The sequence below is a fragment of the Apis laboriosa genome, unplaced genomic scaffold (assembly GCF_014066325.1).
Source record: "Apis laboriosa isolate Shangri-la unplaced genomic scaffold, ASM1406632v1 scaffold11_cov152, whole genome shotgun sequence".
NCBI lineage: Eukaryota > Metazoa > Arthropoda > Insecta > Hymenoptera > Apidae > Apis > Apis laboriosa.
In genome coordinates, this window is record NW_025221020.1 from 716,398 (window position 1) to 734,193 (window position 17,796).

The window sequence follows — 17,796 nt, forward strand, 5'->3', positions numbered from 1 at the left end:
AGACCTTGGTTTGGAACCCGGCCAAATAAGACGGTAAGAAGGAGGGGGAGTGGTAAAGGGGAGGGGTAAAATTTGGCAACGCGCGACAATTCGCTAACGATTCGCGCGTGACGTCGAAAAGGAGGAGAGGGGGAAGAGGAGAGAAGAAACTCGAGAAGAAGGTAGAAAGTCGGAGAGGTAAAGGTTTTAGAGGAGAGGGGGAAAAAAAGGGAAAGCGAATCGCGCGATCTTTCTCTCCGCTCGAGACCGCCCCCTCTCCATCCCCTCTCCGTTTCGTCGAGATAACTTGGCGAACGTACTAACTCTATCTCTATCGATATACCCGATTTTCCAAACCGGGCAAGGAGCGATAAAACATGAAATCTCGGTACATAGAGAGAGAGAGAGAGAGAGAGAGAGAGAGAGAGAGAGAGAGAGAAACAAAGGGACTCGGTTAGTCGGTCGTTAAATCTTAACGAAAATCCGGCCAAAGGGGAGAGAAAAAGAGAGAGAGAGTATATACACAGGGGAAAATCCGTCCAACTCTCCGACAGCCAATTTTCAATCCATCCCGATCCTTCCTCGATATTTCGATTCGTCCTCGAGATGGATCGATCGATCGATCAATCGATCGATTTCGCTTTGTGCGCGTCGCCAAGAGAGAGAGAGATTCGACCGTCTAATTTCGAATTTTCCAAAACGCGAGCATGATCGCGCGATGATAGAATGGAAATGAGCGACGCCGGCGGTGAAAGCGTGCCGCGTCTCATCTCGTCTCATCCTGTCTCGTTGGACGAGAAGAGAGAAGTGTGGAAAGAGGGAGGGAGGGAGAGGAAGAGAGAGAGAGAGAGAGAGAGAGATAGTTGGAGAGGCCAAAGACATGTCCCGCGGGATTAAAGCAAAGCTCTGCGAAATTGCACGAAAGCCACGGAGTTTCAATAAACCCGACCACCGGCATGGTTAAAGCTGGCTCGTGATGGATATTGATTTTAATTTGAAATAAATCCGGTCTCTTTCGCGCGTCGGTTAACACGCGACGAAAACGGATCCCAGGCCGCGCGAGGATATGTGAACGAGTGAGTGAGAGTGAGTGAGTGAGTGAGAGTGAGTGAGTGAGTGAGTGAGTGAGTGAGTGAGTGAGTGAGAGAGAGAGAGAGAGAGAGAGAGAGAGAAGTGGTCACCGATTGGAAACGGTTTGCCCCCCTCGAATAAACCAAAAGCGAAAGGATGAAATTCGATTCGATTCGCTCTCCGTATACGTATACGTACATTGTATACGTATATGCGAAAAGAAACGAGCGAGAGAATGAAAAAGAGCGGTAAAAATTCGGATCGAATTTATATTTTTCCGCCGGTTGTTCCTTCGCGTTCGATCGAAATCGACTCGCGAAGATAGATCGAAGCGGCTAGATTATCGGCTTATTTGCAGGTTGAAAGGGTTGATGTAAATTGAGGGGGTCGTCTTGGGGTCGAATCGTCGAAGAAAGCGGAGAAGAAGCTTACCGGAGATAATCCTTGCGATTCGCCGACAAAGGGAAGAGAATTCTACCTGTTGGATCCGTTCGATGCGATTCTCGTTCGACGATTCTCTTTCGTATCCTCATCCGTTATCCTCGGCATGGAAAATTGCATCTATCGCATCGAGAGGCAGAAAAAGAATTCGCGTAATTATCGAGATAACGGAGGACATATTGCAAGAGGAGGCATTAACGTTTCGTATTTCTCCACTCGCGTCAATCCCTCCCCTCCACCCATTAATCGTACTCTCGTCTCGACTCGACTCTCCCTCTCTCTCTTTCCCCCTTCCCTTCCTCTTCGCTTTCGAATCGTCGCCTCGAACACCAAATTAACCATTCTTTCGCTTCAAAGGTTGAAACTCGTCAAAAACTTTCGCCTTTCCCGACTTTCCTCTCCCTGAACTTTAATCGTCCTTCCTCCGATCGATCTCGAGAGCGCGAGAAACTTCCTGTTTCTCTGCTCGTCGTTGACCGAAACGATTCAATTTCGTCGACCACTGTCAATTTTTCCCTCTGGCCCCTAACGTGTTCCACGCGAGATTCGACGACGCCCTTTCCATCGACCAACTCTTCCTCGCCAATCGTCGCAGCCCGTTGTTCGCACAAGAAGTGGACAACAAGCCCGAACTCGCCACCGGTTGCTCGTTTTCTTCGTATCTCGGGGCGAGGAAATCGTGGCGAGAATTCGAATACTCGGGCGGCGGTAGCAGCGTAGGTGTCGAGGGTTGATAATTATTCTTGGAAGCGTAATAGCTGTTGCGAGGGAAGAGCGCCGCGGTCCACCGCTATTACGTTGCGTCGCCGCCAGGATAAGAGCAAAGAGAGAGGGAGAGGGGGGAGGAGGGGGAGGTAGAGGAAGGAACGAAGCGAAGAGGGGTGGCGAAGGAGCTAGACAAAGTAGCTTCTCCGGGGTTTCCTTCCTATTATCCGTGGTTGGCGGTCCGCTCAGCCAGCATGCATACAAAGCAGTATTTATAGGCAACGTAGCGGCGCACGGCCCGGAGGGACGAGTTGAACAAATATTCATCCTCCGGAGTCTAAAGTCGAAACACGATCGTCCCCCCTCCCCTCCTCCTTCCCCCGCACACACCCTCCACGACCGCATCGCCGACATCTCCGCTTTATCCCCCCTCCCCCCCGTCCTGGAAATCACGACCATACTCTTCAACCACCCGGTGTTTCGATTATCACGAGGTTAGATATTGAGAAACGCGTGGAAACACAAATTCGCAAATTTTTTCCCCGGTATTTTTGGCAAGAAACGATCGATTTTTCGTCGAGTTAGTTAGAGGCGGAGGGGCGAGGCTTTCGTATCGTTAAGCTTTATCGAAGCGAAAATTCGATAGGGTGGTAGAAGAGAGTCAGTTGCAAGACGTTACGGTTACACGATCTCTGGCCATGGACGAAATCGTTACGATGGGGAGGGGGAACGGAGAATGTAACGACGCGCTTCTTCACGACTTCACCACGTCGATTGTTCGTCGATTCGATCGAGGATTTCTTTTCGAACGCGCGATCGAAACGATCCGAGAAAGAGTGTTCTTGGATCTTCTTGGGGGAGAGTAAATCGGGATAATAAGAGAGGATTTCCCCGATCGATTCGTTCCTGGCTCGTTCCTGCGCGATTAAAGCGGGGTCGGTCGAGCAAAGAGGTTAAATTTGTGCGCGAACGGAAACTGAGATAAATCAACCGCGTGATGGGATTTCCTTGCACGAGAGACGCGAGCAGATGACTTTGCAAATTTCATGACTGGAGGCGAAGTCCGCTTCGAGAAGGAAGATCGTGGAGAGGCCGATGTAAATCCGTAGCGTAGTAATTTTAAATTTTTTAAACCGGTTGTTTCCGATGTTTTATCTCTTGACTTTTCGCCGATCGAAGGGAAGAAGGATCGAACGGATAAAAGAAGATAGAGACAGATCTCGAACGACGAGTGCTACTTCGCGCGTAAATTCCAGCTGGAAATCTCCTTAGCGATGCGGTCCTTCTTCCCTCTTTGCATCGGTTTTACGGGCTAGCCGTCGGTTTGCTACGTCTAAATGCAATTTATCGGTCCCGTGGCGAGAACAAGCACGGACGCTTCTCTCTCTCTTTCTCTCTCTTTCTCTCTCGACCACCTTTCGTGCCAAATCTCGATTCGTCCATATACTTTTCGCGACATCTTTTTCTCGTCCCTTTGTTCTTTCCTTTCTCAAAGAAATTCTCGCGTCTCGATCGTCAACCCTAGAAAGTGATGTATGATAAGCAAATGGAAACAGAAAGAGGGAGAGAGAGAGAGAGAGAGAGAGAGAGAGAGAGAGAGAGAGAGAGAGAGAGAGAGTTAGACGTCTCGAAAAGAAGATCAAAGAGATGGATCGCGTTAGCTCGCTTATTCCCTGACAGCTCGATTCGAAGGAACAGGAGAGCGACACGCGCGAGCTCTCTCGAGTAAACCGAGCGAAAAGTTAGCTGCTAACTCGCTACAAACTAGCGGCCAAATAGCTTTTCACCAAGAAATACCTCCATGCGCTTCTAACGACGTTCGATCCATCCTATATATGTATTGAATTGTTCGGAAAGTAATTTCGTTTTTTTCGAAATGACCAAATCATTTCATGCGATCACGAACAATGGAATTTCTCGAATTGTTATTCGTCGTTTGCTTCGATCGGTGTCTTTATTTTGTTTTCATGTCGGAACGAAATTTCAAAAACCACATACTGTTGATATCTTCTTCATACACTTCGCATAACTTTTTTTGTCTGAACGGCATTCCTAACCTTTGTATAATAACTCTGTAATATAACCCTGTATAAATAAAAAAATAAAATATATCGAAAATGTTCTTTTTGGTCTTGCATCTTTGTTATCGCGTACGAAAAAGCACAATCGCACAACAGAATTAAACGAATTTTTCTTATAAATAATTCGAAATCGCCAACTCTCAACATATATAATAACACGATTTAGAACGAAGTTGGCTGTGGATAAACGTTCGACACGTAGCGACGCTCGTGTGAAGAAACGAAATTACTTTCTGAACAAGCCAGTATATATATTAGATGTGCAAATATTCTATAATTCTTTCGTCTTTTTTTCTACGATCATAATTTCTGACCGAATTCAAATCATTTCACGTTGGTGGTGCCATCCGAAAAAGCATTCTTTCGTTTTTAAAAAGAGTCGTGAAGAGAAGCATCGTTGCTTACTTTTTGCGTTCCAGTTTAGGAAATCGGGTGTTAAAGCTACTGAAATGGTTTGTGTAGCATTGGGACAGAACGTCGTATCTTACAGAATGTGCGAAAAGTCGTAACAAAGATTTAAAGCCGGAAATTTTAATTTGGAAGACGGCAATCGTTCAGATGCACCGAGAAGTTCGACGACGGTGAGTAAGAGGAATCTTTCGACGAACATCCGACCCAGACGCGAGAAGAATTGATAAGAAAGATTGAAAATCACTAGAGACAAATCTATTCGATTGAAACAATTGGGTATCTGATTTATGTAATAAAATTTTGAATTTGGAAAAAAAGGGGGAAAGAATTTATTTGCAAACCTACATATATATACGATAATAATACGCTTCCATCGATCGAAATAATCGATTTTTTTTCGAAGGAAAAATCCATCCGACCTCGCTGCTCCTTGCGCCACCAATTTTTTTTACGTATCATCGCGGCGTTGTTCTTTCGTCGTTCTCGACGCGACACGAGAAATTCATCGCCTCTCGATATCTCCTCTCACCTCACTCGAAATTCACCGCACCACAATCGCCTTTCCCACGTTAATTATCCACCAGGCTCGCGAGAGACGAGACGATCGAGCGATCGTCGTCCAAGGATTACTTGTTTATTCAACGGGACAACCACGGCCGTGGCGATCGATCCACAAGGCGGGTTTTAAACCGGCGACGGGAAAATACGAAGCAACGAGAAGAAGTGGTCGAGAAGAAGAATCGTAAATACGGGAGCGAATCGACTCGGGACAAAAAAGACGTACTCCTCGAAGGATACTCGACGAGTGTCTGAGTATTCGCAAAGGGAGCGAAGTAGTCTCGACGAAGGAGAGCCTTTTTCCCTGCAAACTCGAGGAAGAATCCTCCCCATTCTCCCGTCTTCCCGTCTCCTTCGATTTCTCCAACCTCCCCCGTTAAACGAGGAACGATCGCCATTCTTCTCGGTTATTCCTTCGTCTTTTTCTCGGATCGCCGAGAAATCGCGCGTATCGCTCGATTTAACGATTTACAAAAGTCGGTCTCGCCGGTGTTTGTCCACCGTGTTTACCACCGATTCGCGCCGATTGAACGAGCGAACGAAGCGAAGAACGGGATTCCAATTAAATCGGAAGCATCGAGAGTAAAACAAAAAACAAAAAAGAGCGAGAGAGAGAGAGAGAGAGAATGATCCAAACAACAGTCGCTCTCGATCGATAAAAACTCTTCCCGCCCAATTTCGAGAACAATGGCTCGAACAAAGTAATGGTTCTCGCCGAAAAATTCACTACACTCGTACGACACCTCCACCGATTAATTTCGCCCTTTTGTTTCCAACGACCAGCCATCTCGCGTTGTTGCCAATTGTCTCGATTCGATCTTCGCCGACGATTGACCATTGGAATCCATGCGGAACAATGATACACAGCTGCCTATCGATCGATCTCTTGGAAGGGACGTGAAAAGAACAATATAGGCACCGTTGGTTTATTTCAATTTTATTATAAAATATAATAATGCGATGTAACATTTACTCCATATCGAATATTCATTTCGTTACTGTACCGTATAATATGTATAATATGTACAACGAGTAAATTTGCTCTATGCGAGTGGTGTTCCTTTGGATGGATCGGAATTCATCCCCCCTCCTTCTCCCCTAGGAAAAGGGAGACGGCGATCCGACCGTGCGCGCGTATACGTGTGCGTGTGCGTGCGTGTGTGTATGTGTGTACGATTTCCATCGTGGATAACGGCACCGCCGACTCTTCGAAACGTCCAGTTTCCGCGCGATTGATTCTCGAGCGAACGATTCGAACAGAAGAAGGGGACAGGGAGAGAGAAAGAAAGAGAGAGAGAGAGAGAGAAGAAAAACAGAAAAATATAACGTTAAATTTACGCGTCGATGACGAGTTCGTTTCTGCTACGATTCCGTAACGCATTATCGTTATTCGCGCGTCTCTTTCTTTCTTCTTTTCACCCGATCTAACGAATTCTTCCATGTTCCATCGGACGAATAACAAGCGAACAAAGAGAGAGGGAAAGAGAGACGCGCTGCTCCTCCTTTATATTTTTCTCCGTCGTGTTCCCGTCGTGTCGTCGTACGGCCGGCAATTTACATGCAAATAAGGAGCAAAGGGGAGTTACCGGTTACAAAACCGTCGCGATTCGAATTTACCTCCCCCCCTCCTCTCCCGAATACTCTGTCAAAGAGTTTACGAAAACGATCTCGTTGTCGACGAAAACGAAGGCTGATCCTGATTTTCGAATCCTCCTCCTCCTCCTCCTCCTTCTCCTCTTTCACCTTTCGCTTAAAATTACGTAATCGCTGTCCGCTTTTCTCCATCGATCCACCTCCGACCGTCTAATTGGACATCGTTCCATCTTCGGCCCTCTCTCGAGTCCGATCTATATACAGCTTATTCGCAACCGTTCCTTTAATTTTTTTTCATTTCTTTTATGATGTAACGTACCATAGATTTACTTCCGTTTACAATTTTTCTTATCTCGCTATACGATTTCCCATTCCTTTATGCAGCCAAAAGATAGTTTCTCGTTCGTTTCATTTTCGTGTTTCACACTTTTATGGATTCATCTTGAATATCATATCGCACACTTACGTTATTGTTAATTAAACGATAACTCGACTGAACGTAGAAACGCTCTCACTTAGTACCAGCGTTCGAATACTTTTGCAATTTAATAACACATGTATATAATAAACGTATTATAACTACCGTATAAATCGGTGAATCATTTTTAAATTTTGTTGACGTAATCTTGATATTTCTTTCCTATTATACATTATCTTAAATAAGTTGTTCCTATATTTCGTTCATCAAAAATTGCAAATATAAGCATTCGAATACTTTTGTATAGTCCAAGTTACTCGTTTTAATTGTTCGTTGAAGAGGAGAAAAAAATCGAACGAGAATTCTTTCGGAGAACGATCTCTCTCTCTCTCTCTCTCTCACGAAAGTTAGGAAGTTAGGAAAGTAAGGGTGGAAAGTTAAACCGCGCGTCTCGAATTTGATCGTTGGGCGGGAAACATCGCGTGGAGGCCGTTAACAAAGGAAAATTTGATCCGGTGCGGCGAGGAGAACTATTTGGAAATTGCGCGCATCTCGTCCTGACCTCGAGGATGGGAAAAAAACGAGCTCGGTGGTCGAAATCGGGAATATCCTATTTCGCGATTTTGCTCGAAAGCAAGGAATTCTGGCAACAGGTCGAAACGGCGAAGAGAATGAAGAACTCGAGAGGGGGGAGGGGGATGAGTCGCGGGCGAACGAGTTTTCCAACTTTTGTTTCATACCGACTTTCGTCGATAACTATTCGCCCCGGGATATCCGGGGCTACTTTCGTCTCTCTCTCTCTCTCTCTCTCTCTCTCTCTCTCTCTCTCTCTCTCTCTCTCTCTTTCTCTACGTCCACCGAAAACGATGGAAAAGGAACCAAAGTCGCGCTCGTTTCTCCCTTAATGGAACTCCATCGGTGGTGGCTTTACACCAATACTAAACCACTCGCGCTTCCCGTTTTCCTGTTTCGTGCTCGCGGAAATCCGATGCCTCGAAATCGATCCTGCCCCTCCTTGTTTCCAGGAAGATCGATCAGATTTAAAAAAAAAAAAAAAAATCTGGGATACTCGTCTCGATCCCGTTCGAAGAATATACTCTCGCTACTGAAGAAAAGAAAGGGAGAGGCGGCCCGTAATAATTTTCATCGCGGTGTTGGCGGAGGTTGAAACGACAACGTTCCAACACCGCACTGATTCAACCGCAACCGCGCGAGTTTTCGCGTTTTAAATTCAATTTGGTGATACCCGCGCCTCCTCCGATTACCATTTAAATTACCATTCGTTTAAGCCGCTTTTCCCTCGAGGAATCATTCTCGTTCTCCAACGACAAAAAGATCCTCTCGATCTCGGTTTAATAACAACAATTGCGCGAAAGAAAAAAAGGAAGGAAGGAAGAAGGGGAAGGGGGATATTTTCTTCTCGCGCGCACATCGCGTTGGAGCATAAAGCGGAACGAGACGGAAGATGGAAGGGGTTAGGGGCTTCTAGCCGTTTCACCGGCGTTTCTCAAAAGGGCTCCGTTGTTTTTTCCAATAAATCGCGTAACGCGGGGATTCGATCTTCGATCGATCGAGTTTCGCGCCCTCTTCCTCCCCTCGATTCCTTCGACTTAATAATCCGAACAATCTGCATTTTTCGCGAAAAAAATTCCTCTCCTCCTCCCTTTCTCTCCATTTTTTCGCGCGCTTCGCCGCCTCGTGTGCAAATTAGGGGGAGGAGAAGAATCGACGTGGCTTTTTATACGTTTCGCCGGAGCGTTTTTCCTCGCTTTGAACGAAATCTTTGAAATTCTTTATACGAATACGCGCTTTTCGAATCGTACGAGAGAAAGTTTTTAGCGTCTTTCGAGCAAAGGCGCGGGGTGAAGGGAGAAGGGAATCAAAGAGAAGTACCGAAACGACGAGATGCCTCCAGTTTCTAGAGTCGCAAAGATCACAGGGAGAGAAGTTTGCGGCTAACGAACGCTGTTGTACGTCGTTACCTGTCCGAAACATTCGCTGTTCCAAACGTTTCCCTTTTTGTTCTCTCTCTCTCTTTCTCTCGAGCAGAAGTTTCGAAAACGTGTCGAGAGGGGAGGCTCTTTCGTTACCGTCGCGTAAAAAAAAAAAAAAAAAAAGAAGAGGTAGAGGAATCAGAGGAGAGATGAAAATCGTTTGAATCGAACGCTCGATCGAGAATCTTGCACGGTTTCCAACGCTTTGCGCTACTCGCCCATATATCCCCTCCACGTAGAATCGTGGAGAAGTTGGTCGCGAAAAAACGTGGTGGAAACGTGGCAACGCTGTACGCACGAGTGGAAGAAGTAAAGTTTGGTTCTTAAGATAAGGTAAAACGATCGGGTAGTTGGGTGGGAAGCGTGCGTGACGCGTGACGCGTGGCTTGTGCGACGTGTGTGGTTTGTCGCGTGACGTGTGCGCGGTGTGCTCGTACCCGGATGAGACGCTCGTAGAGGTGATTCTCGATGCTTCTCCTCCTTCTCCTCCTGTTGCTGCTTCCTCCTTCTCCTCGCCCTCCTCACGGCTCAACAAACCGTGACGAAGGAGAGGGTGGTCGTCTTCGGCGAGGCATAGGCGTGAATCGATTGAGAGTATCTCGATTGTCAAATGCGCAGAGGATCGGTGTGCGGGTTGGACGGCTTGTGTCGCGCGGCGCAGAAGCTCAGCCCGAAGCACAGCATCAACAGCGCCACCGAGCCTACCAGCAGATAGCTCGACCATGAAACGGAACACTTTCCTGTAACATATGCATAACATATTCTCGCCATTTTCTTCCCCTAAACATCTCCATTTTTTCTTTCTCTTCTTCTTTTTCTCTTTTTCTTCGGAAGATTCGTTCGAATCACGAGAGAAAATTCGAAAGAATGGTCGCGCTTTTGTAAAAGAACTAACTTCTCCTTTCCATACCTCGGTCGGTAAGAAAGTATAGAATAGAACGAAATGAACGATTTTGCAAAGTCAACACTCGTGCGGGCAGAAAGAAGATACTCACCGAGATTGTACACGTTAGCACCCTTCCCGCAAGACTCCCGCACCTCCCTGTTGTCCCATCCTATCGGATACATGACCAGACCGCCGCATATCATCGCTGCTGTAACGAGAAAATGGGAATAACGGTTGACGAATTGGATTAAAATTATTCTTCTCTCCAACCATTTTTCTTTTTTTCTTTTTTTTTTTTCAACATGAATATCGGCGCGAGATCGAGGACGACAAGGCTCGAAATGGGAAAAACGTATTGGAATGGCGCGCGAGAGAGAAAATGAAACGCGTCAACGTTTCGAGGAAGATATTCGAGTAATATCCGTTTGTCCGACTGTTTGCACGAGATGTCGCCGTCTTACTTTCCCCCTTCTACTTCAAACGGTAGACAGTTTTCTCTATTAACGTTCTCCTCTTCCTCTCCGTTTATCCATGGAGTTTCTCCTCGAAACTTTGAAAACGCAACGATAAAATATTATCGCATCTCTCTCTATCTCTCTCTCTCTCCTCGATCAGCCAGAGGAGATCTCGAGGATCCTCCGTTTAAACGTATCTCGTATATTATCGAGACGTCGATTTTAAAACCATATATATATATATATATATATACACATCATATATCTACATATTATTACAAGATCCATTACGAGGGCGTTGCCACGCGTTTAAAAATCTCTTTTTTCCGGACAGAGTTAAAAATGTAAACATCTCTAGATCTACCTTATTATTGCTCTTCGTCATACGATTCGTAATTTCTCCCTTTCGTTTCTTTCTCTAACACGATGATATTTGGTTACAGGCGTCAGTAGAGTCCGATAAAAGGAGAATATCCTTTCCTGTAAATTCGTCCTCCGTTCGATGTTTGGAGGGGACGAGGAGGAGAGAGGGGGACAGATTAAATCTTACTTACCGGCGAGCAACTGGAGAGAGCCGAGCACCCTGGTGTGTCTCGGAGTTTTGAGGATGTGCGGAAGGAAGGTGGAGGCGGCCGCGAGCAGGGTAAGGGCGCCGATCACCGCGATCGCGACCCCGATCCCCATGGTGACTGTGCTCGCCTGCCACCAACCGCTCGGAATGTCCCAGAAGCTAAAATCAAATATCGCCTCTATTGTAGCGCACCACCGCATTCTCGTTAAACTGTATTGTTGACAAAATTCCGAGAAAATTGAATTTCACGTTGTAAATTAACGGGCCGAGCACCGCCGGGCGTAACTTTGATTTAAAGCTAAAACTGAATCGCTGGAGTTGCCGCTCTCCCCCCCCCCTCCCTCTCTCCCTCTCCCCTCCACTCGTCCGTTCGCCCCTCCCCTCCTCCGCTTAATTGGGATCGTCGATCGTCGGATTTTCATGCGGAATCCATCAATCGGTAATAATACAGATTTTTTCGATCGCGTAGCATCAAATTATTATTAATTAAATGATAATAAACAATAAACGATTTTTCTTAGGAAAATTCGCGAAACTCGTCCGAAATCTAATGACGAAAGCCCATGACGTTTTCCAAAAGCCTGTTTTCCCTCTCCCCCTCCTCCATATCGTGCCACAAATACACCGGATATACGTACGATTGCATTAAGATCGCCCCCGTTAATGCCGGCCGAACGTGGTGCGGCGGGTATTCCGGTTGAATTGAAATCGAGGGAAGGAGGGGAAGGGGGAGGAGGGGGAGAAGGGTGAAACGCGAAGCTTTTCCGATAAAATGTAAACACCGCGTGAAAAAACGCGTCAGAACGCGAAACCGGACCAACTTTTTCCTCCTCCCCTCCCCTCCTCCCTCCCCTCCCCCCCTCCTCCCCCTTCTCGCTACATTTAATTAACGAGTTTGGATTCGAAATTTCAACCTCGGACACAGATATCTCGCTAGAATCGCAATCTCTCTCTCTCTCTCTCTCTCTCTCTCATCCATCTCGGTATACATAGTTTTGAAAAAACTAGCGCGATTCGCCATTTGGTGCCATTCAATCTCGGATCGGATAAACGGAAAGTAATCCGTGCTGAAATGGCAGCGATCTGTAATTAGCTTTTTTCCTTTTTTTTCTACGCCGTTGTATGATTGATGCAATGGTGAAAAAAAAAAAAAAAAAACAACGAAAGGACGAACGTTGGAAAAAAATTTTCAGTATCGGCGTAACGATGTCGACCTATTGATCGGATAAATTTATCCCGAAATACAGGGCAGCGTTACGTATATGGGAATTGTGTTTTTAATTGCAACGTTTCACGATCAATTCGAAGGATAGGACAATCGCGCCTACGATGAGAAATCGTTGGCCGAACGAGGACGAATTTTTTTATTATCGCGAAAACGGGGTCGATTAATAAAGCGGTTTAATAAAGAGAAACGGAGGAACGGAAGTTTTCTTCGCGATTCGTATTTTGGCCAAGGTTCGAAAACCACCTCGACGACAGCAACGATTTGTTCTTAAAATTTGCGAGATCTGGTGCCTCGCAAATGATGGAAAATTTAAATACGTACCTGGAATATCTGGCGCACTCGTAAACTATTTCGGGAGCGGTATTCGCCGCCCTTATCCGTGGATAGTTGCACCGTCGAAAGGAACCAAAATACGCGTCCGCCTTTCCCAGTAGTCGTCCCTGAAATCAGGAAAACACGCGCGTATCGACCAACTCGACAACCTCCGAAAGTAGTCTTTCGAGGGAAGAATTCTCGAGGATCGAGATATTTTTGAAAAACGGTTTCCATACGCGCGTTGAGCGGACGATTTCTTTATACACAGGGAGAGAAGGGGGGACAGTGTTTCGCATCTCTGGAACCCTTGATTCGGAAGCAAAACCGTTGACCCGGTGCCAAGTAGTTTCTTCTTGGGAGCGAGAGATTAAGTTTTACCGAACGTTCCACGTTTCTTGCGATCGCGAGACCGATCGTAAAACGCTTCGCCTCGCCTCGTTTCGTTTCGCCAGTGGAATAAAGCGGGTAAAAGTCGGACAGGATTTCCCGGTGTATTATTCTTGGCCGAGACACCGAGGCAAATTCGATGGGTCTGGCGGTAAGAATCGGGTCTCGAGTAAGAAGCGAAATTTTTCCTCCCGTAAATCATCCTCTTGCGTTCCCCGGGAATTTCTTGGGATGTGAAAAAAAAAGAGAAAGAGAAAGAGAGAGAGAGAGAGAAAAAAATCCTTAATTAATCCCAGCGCGAAAGTAGGAAAAGGTGGTCGTAACGATCGCCGCTCGTAGAGATTGTTTTTTCGCCGAGAAGGGGGAGGGAGAGGAACGAGAGGAGATTTCTCCTTAAACGAACGGATCCGACTGCTTCTTCTCTCGGACTGAACACGTAGAGGTGCTTCTCTACGCGAACGAAGAAGCGAGCGCAGGAAGGCAAATGTAAATTCACTTATGCATTTATTCATCCCGCTACTCGAGTATTTTCAAAGCCATTTAGAGCCCCCTTCTGCGTTTCGCTGCTCCACAAGGAATATACGTGTGTGTATGTGTATATATATATGTATATGTATATATATATATATATATATATATATGTTTCGAAGGGACACTCGTGCACGGATGCCGCGATGTCGAAATTATTCATCGACTGTTTTTACGCCCGTTTCCCCTGTCGGTTTAATCACCAGTCTTGCCGCTAATTTAACCAACCAATTCGTCACGATTTACTCGTCGTCGTCTTTTTTAGAAGAATCGAGGTTGGTATATGAAAAAGAAAAAGGAAAGAAAAAAAAAGATAAATATTCGGATCGGTAAATTTAATTCCGTCGAAACTATCCACGTACGCAATAAGAGGGGAAGGGAAGGGAAGAGAGGAGAAAAGCGTTAAAGAAGACGAGTTTTTTCCACGAGAAAGTTTCTTTCTTTCTCGTGGACGAGAAGAAAGAATTTCCCCTCGGTTCCTTTTTCAGCGAGCGAGAGAGAGAGAGAGAGNGAGAGAGAGAGAGAGAGAGAGAGAGAGAGAGAGAGAGAGAGAGAGAGAGAGAGAGTGCTCGAGCCCAATTTACGAAACAAGCATCGTTCCCTCCGTTTCTCTTTAGCCGGGTTAAGTGGAGGTTCGCGATCGCGGGGAGATCCACCGCGTCGATGACGTCGGGCGGTCGTCGCGAGCCCTCTCCACCGGAGAGGTTGGAGATTGCGAGTTGGTTTACGATCTAATTTGGCCGGGAAGGAGAGGGGAGAGGGGAGAGAGAAGCCGCCATTGGCCAGGTAACACCGACCTATTCCTACGAGTTTCAAAGTTGCCTCGTGTCGCTCTCTCTCTTTTTCTCTCTCTTTCTATCCTCCGGTAACGAAGGTAGTTCGTTTCGCCTGGCTGGATGACCGAAACTTTTTCCAAACTCGTCGTCTCGTTATCCCGAAAACGGGAGCGGGCGACGCGTACACGCGAGAACAAGTTGGAGAGCGAGAAACTCTTCTCGAAACTCCTTCGTTCGTTGGTTGGTTCGTTGGTTCGTTCGATTCCGTAATTGGCCTATTTCGAAACGCGTTTCGTTGACACGCGCAGTGTTCGATTTTCACCGGATGGATAGATGGGAAAAAAAATCCAAGACGATTTATATTGGATGGAACGAAAATTGTTGGGATTCGAAAATGGAATTTACCACTGTCACCGCTGATGAGCGCGGTTTCGGCACAAAGAGAGGGAGGGAGGGGGAGGGAGGGAGGAGATCGAATAGCAGTCGATCGAAATACGAGGGAGGAGTATATCGGTCGCCGAGTAATCGGATCACGCTTAATTACACGGTGAAAATCAACAGTTAATGAAGAGAATTAGCGAACGGTTTGCAGGGAACGGAGGAGGGGAGGTTAACGAGGTTCGAAGAGAGAAGTCTTGAATTTCGCGTGTTTCCCCAAGTTTCGTTGTCGTTTCGTCGTTTCTGTTCGGGCCGCGGTCGACAAAGTCGTAAAGTCGTTCGCTATTTAATCGTAATATCGAGAAAGTTGTACATCTTACGCGTAATCTCTCCTTCATCTTTATCATCCGCGTACTTCTTTCGAATATATTAATCGTTGGATCGTTTGAGCGAGAGGAAAAATCCATTTCCGGCGGCAGGTACACAACAGGGGCGAAGTTTGCGAAACCTATCAACGTTTGCCCCGCATCAGCGGAGACATTAATACGGGTTGTCGTTGGCGATAGAGTTGGCAAGCAAGTTGGACGGGTGGGTGGTTGGTTGGTTGGTTGGTTGGTTGGACGTGTCGCGTGCTGGGACGTTTTCGAAGCTCGAAATTGCCGGAGTTTTGCGGCAATTTAACGCTCCCACGATCGACGGGACAATTTTCCTCTCTCAGCCTTTTCCTCTTGCGCTTTCGCGAGCCCGATCGCGTGCATCGTTGTACGCGGAAACGTGCGCAATTCCTCCTCCTCCTTCTCTTTCGCTTCGTGCATCTAGACGCCTCGTCGTCGTCGTCGTCGGACAAAAACGATCTCGTACGGTTTTATGACTATGTATGGCGACGGCTAACGGCTCGATGAAAGCTCGATACCGTCAAAGAACATCGAGAAAACGTGGACATCTTTTTAACATCTCCTTTCACCATCGACCGAATGCTTCTACATAGCTTCTTTGTATAGAATTTGTTCTTATTTCTCTTTTTCTTTTTTTTCCGAGGTGACATCCTCGTCAACCGAGAAAGAAAGCAAAAAAAAAAAACCCGAGAATCGATCTCCTTCTTTCGACGACCAATCGCGAGAAAGCGCGATATAACGTTGATATCTACTTAGGGTATATTATATTTAACAGCGATGTTCGATTGAATCCCTTTATCGAAGCGAAGTGAAAAAAGGCGAAGCATTTCATTTGCGAGTATGATGCAAATGCGAAATATTATTGTTTCTCTTTACACGCCGCGTCACGAAAATCCATCCATCCGATCGCTGTTTATTAATGCAACGAGTGTGTTCAATGCGTGAAACTCGTTGGGAACGATATGTGGGCCGATCGATCGCGCGTCGCAATTAATATCGCCGACTCGACGATGCATTCGAGACGACGTCGTCGTATCGAGACACGTACGCGTATTCGATTTCGATCCGCGTGCGTAAATTTCAAGAGGGAAAGGGAGGACAGAAAGAAAACTAGCATTCCAGCGTTCCATCGTTCGTCAACCGATCAATGGTGGCGAGGCGATCAATTTTCGAGCAACGATCGATCGACCGATCGATCGTTGATCCGTGATCCGCGATTTCCCGTCGCCTCCGCGAGAAACGGAAAGGAAGGAGAATCCTCCCTCACCTGAATCCAATAAGGCAGGTAAAATCCGGAACAGGCGAGGATCGATGCCACGGTGGACAGTGTCGCCCACAACGCACACAACACTGTCATCTCATCGGTCGTTTCGAATCGTCCTCTCTCTCTTCTCGATGTTTCTCCGCAGCTCGGTTCCTCACCGGTATGTCCCTGCTCTCCTCTCCTCTCCTCTTCTCTTCTTCTCGTCACTCGCGCATCGCGAGCAAATCCGCTATCCAACTCTCGAAGCCAGGATCCTCGACGTTTTTTTCTCCTCCTCCTCCTCTTCGTTGATCAAACTCGATTCACCAAAAACTAATAAACCGAATACACTGAAAAAACGAACAAACGAAACTTCACTTTTTCTTTTTTCTTTCGTTACCGTATTTTTACACTATCGAGGATCGACGCGACCTCGCGCGCCCGTCTACGCGACCGACCGACCGGATAAAAATAGAAACGCGTTTAAACGCGTGAAACGGGAGAGCAGACTCACGGTCAAGGTTCGAGAAGGGCGAACGGTATTCGCGCTATCCTCTAACGACGGCCACGATCCATCTGTCGGTCGACGTCTCACCACCGCGTCTCGGAACGAAGAACGTTTCTCGAGTGGAGAGGTCGGTCGGAGGGGCACGCGTCGTTCGGCATGATCGCGAGACGAGAAGAATAACCGAACGCGTTAGAAGGGAACGTGGTTGTTAATTATAGCCGAGAAGCGGAGAAGCGGCGGAACGCGTCGAGTCGGAGTCGGCAGTTCTCGAGAAAAATTCATCGCTTCGTCGTTCGGTTCAGCGGCGGAGGAGGAAGGTGAAAAAAAAGGGAACGGACAAAGAGGAGGAACGCGCGCTCTCCTTCGTCCCCGACACTTTTACTCCTCCACCGATGTTTAATTATAGACGCGCGCGCGCGAGCGCGAGAGAGAAAGAGGCGGCCGAGTGATGGTGCTCGGCGCCGCTTCGTGACTGCGACTGAACCGAAGGAACGGTTCGCTTTTCCGCCGGCTCGCTCCGCCACGCCGCTCTCTCTGCCTTCGTGCGCGTCGCCTCGCCGAATGTCGGGACGCGCCGCGCCGCGGCGCGCGCTCCACTGCCCTCTTCCCCTCCCTCCACAACATGTGTGCGCTATTCCTATACCACTCCTATACTCGTTTCAACGCGAGTAGCAGCTTGCTTTTTTTCCCTCTTCTCTCGTCTTCCTTTCTCTTGGCATCGATGCGTTCGAGAAAAAGAAGAAAAGAAGAAAAAAAAAAGAGGGGGGAAGAAAAAATATTTTTAATCAAGATGACCACCTCAACTCCTTTCCCCTTGGCTACCTGTTGATGTCTTCTTTGCCTTCGTCTCGCGATTCGTCTTTATATAGAATAAT

The 17,796-nt window shown here is 47.0% G+C and overlaps 1 protein-coding gene across 2 annotated transcripts; it reads right to left on the reverse strand.

Moving 5' to 3' along the window:
* Nucleotides 1-6,173: 6,173 nt before the first annotated feature.
* Nucleotides 6,174-17,421, reverse strand: LOC122719129 (LHFPL tetraspan subfamily member 6 protein-like). Of its 2 annotated transcripts, none has more exons than XM_043944721.1 (5): nucleotides 16,438-17,421; nucleotides 12,713-12,831; nucleotides 11,147-11,322; nucleotides 10,247-10,342; nucleotides 6,174-9,991 (listed from the first exon to the last, which is right to left on the reverse strand). In XM_043944721.1, exons 1-5 carry the CDS (start codon nucleotides 16,525-16,527, stop codon nucleotides 9,858-9,860), a joined length of 615 nt encoding a protein of 204 aa, XP_043800656.1. In that variant the 5' UTR covers nucleotides 16,528-17,421; the 3' UTR covers nucleotides 6,174-9,857. The 2 variants fall into 2 exon arrangements, with proteins under 2 accessions (XP_043800656.1, XP_043800646.1); XM_043944711.1 differs by having other exon boundaries at nucleotides 10,247-10,345.
* Between the last annotated feature and the right edge of the window lie 375 nt (nucleotides 17,422-17,796).

What these genes read in the sequence shown, in the direction of transcription:
- LOC122719129 (XM_043944711.1), bottom strand. Translation starts at nt 16,527, where the DNA reads ATGACAGTGTTGTGTGCGTTGTGGGCGACACTGTCCACCGTGGCATCG. An exon ending in GAGTGCGCCAGATATTCCAG is followed by an intron (nt 11,323 to 12,712) that starts GTACGTATTTAA and finishes ATTTGATTTTAG; the next exon opens with CTTCTGGGACATTCCGAGCG. An exon ending in CTCTCTCCAGTTGCTCGCCG is followed by an intron (nt 10,346 to 11,146) that starts GTAAGTAAGATT and finishes TTCTCGTTACAG; the next exon opens with CAGCGATGATATGCGGCGGT.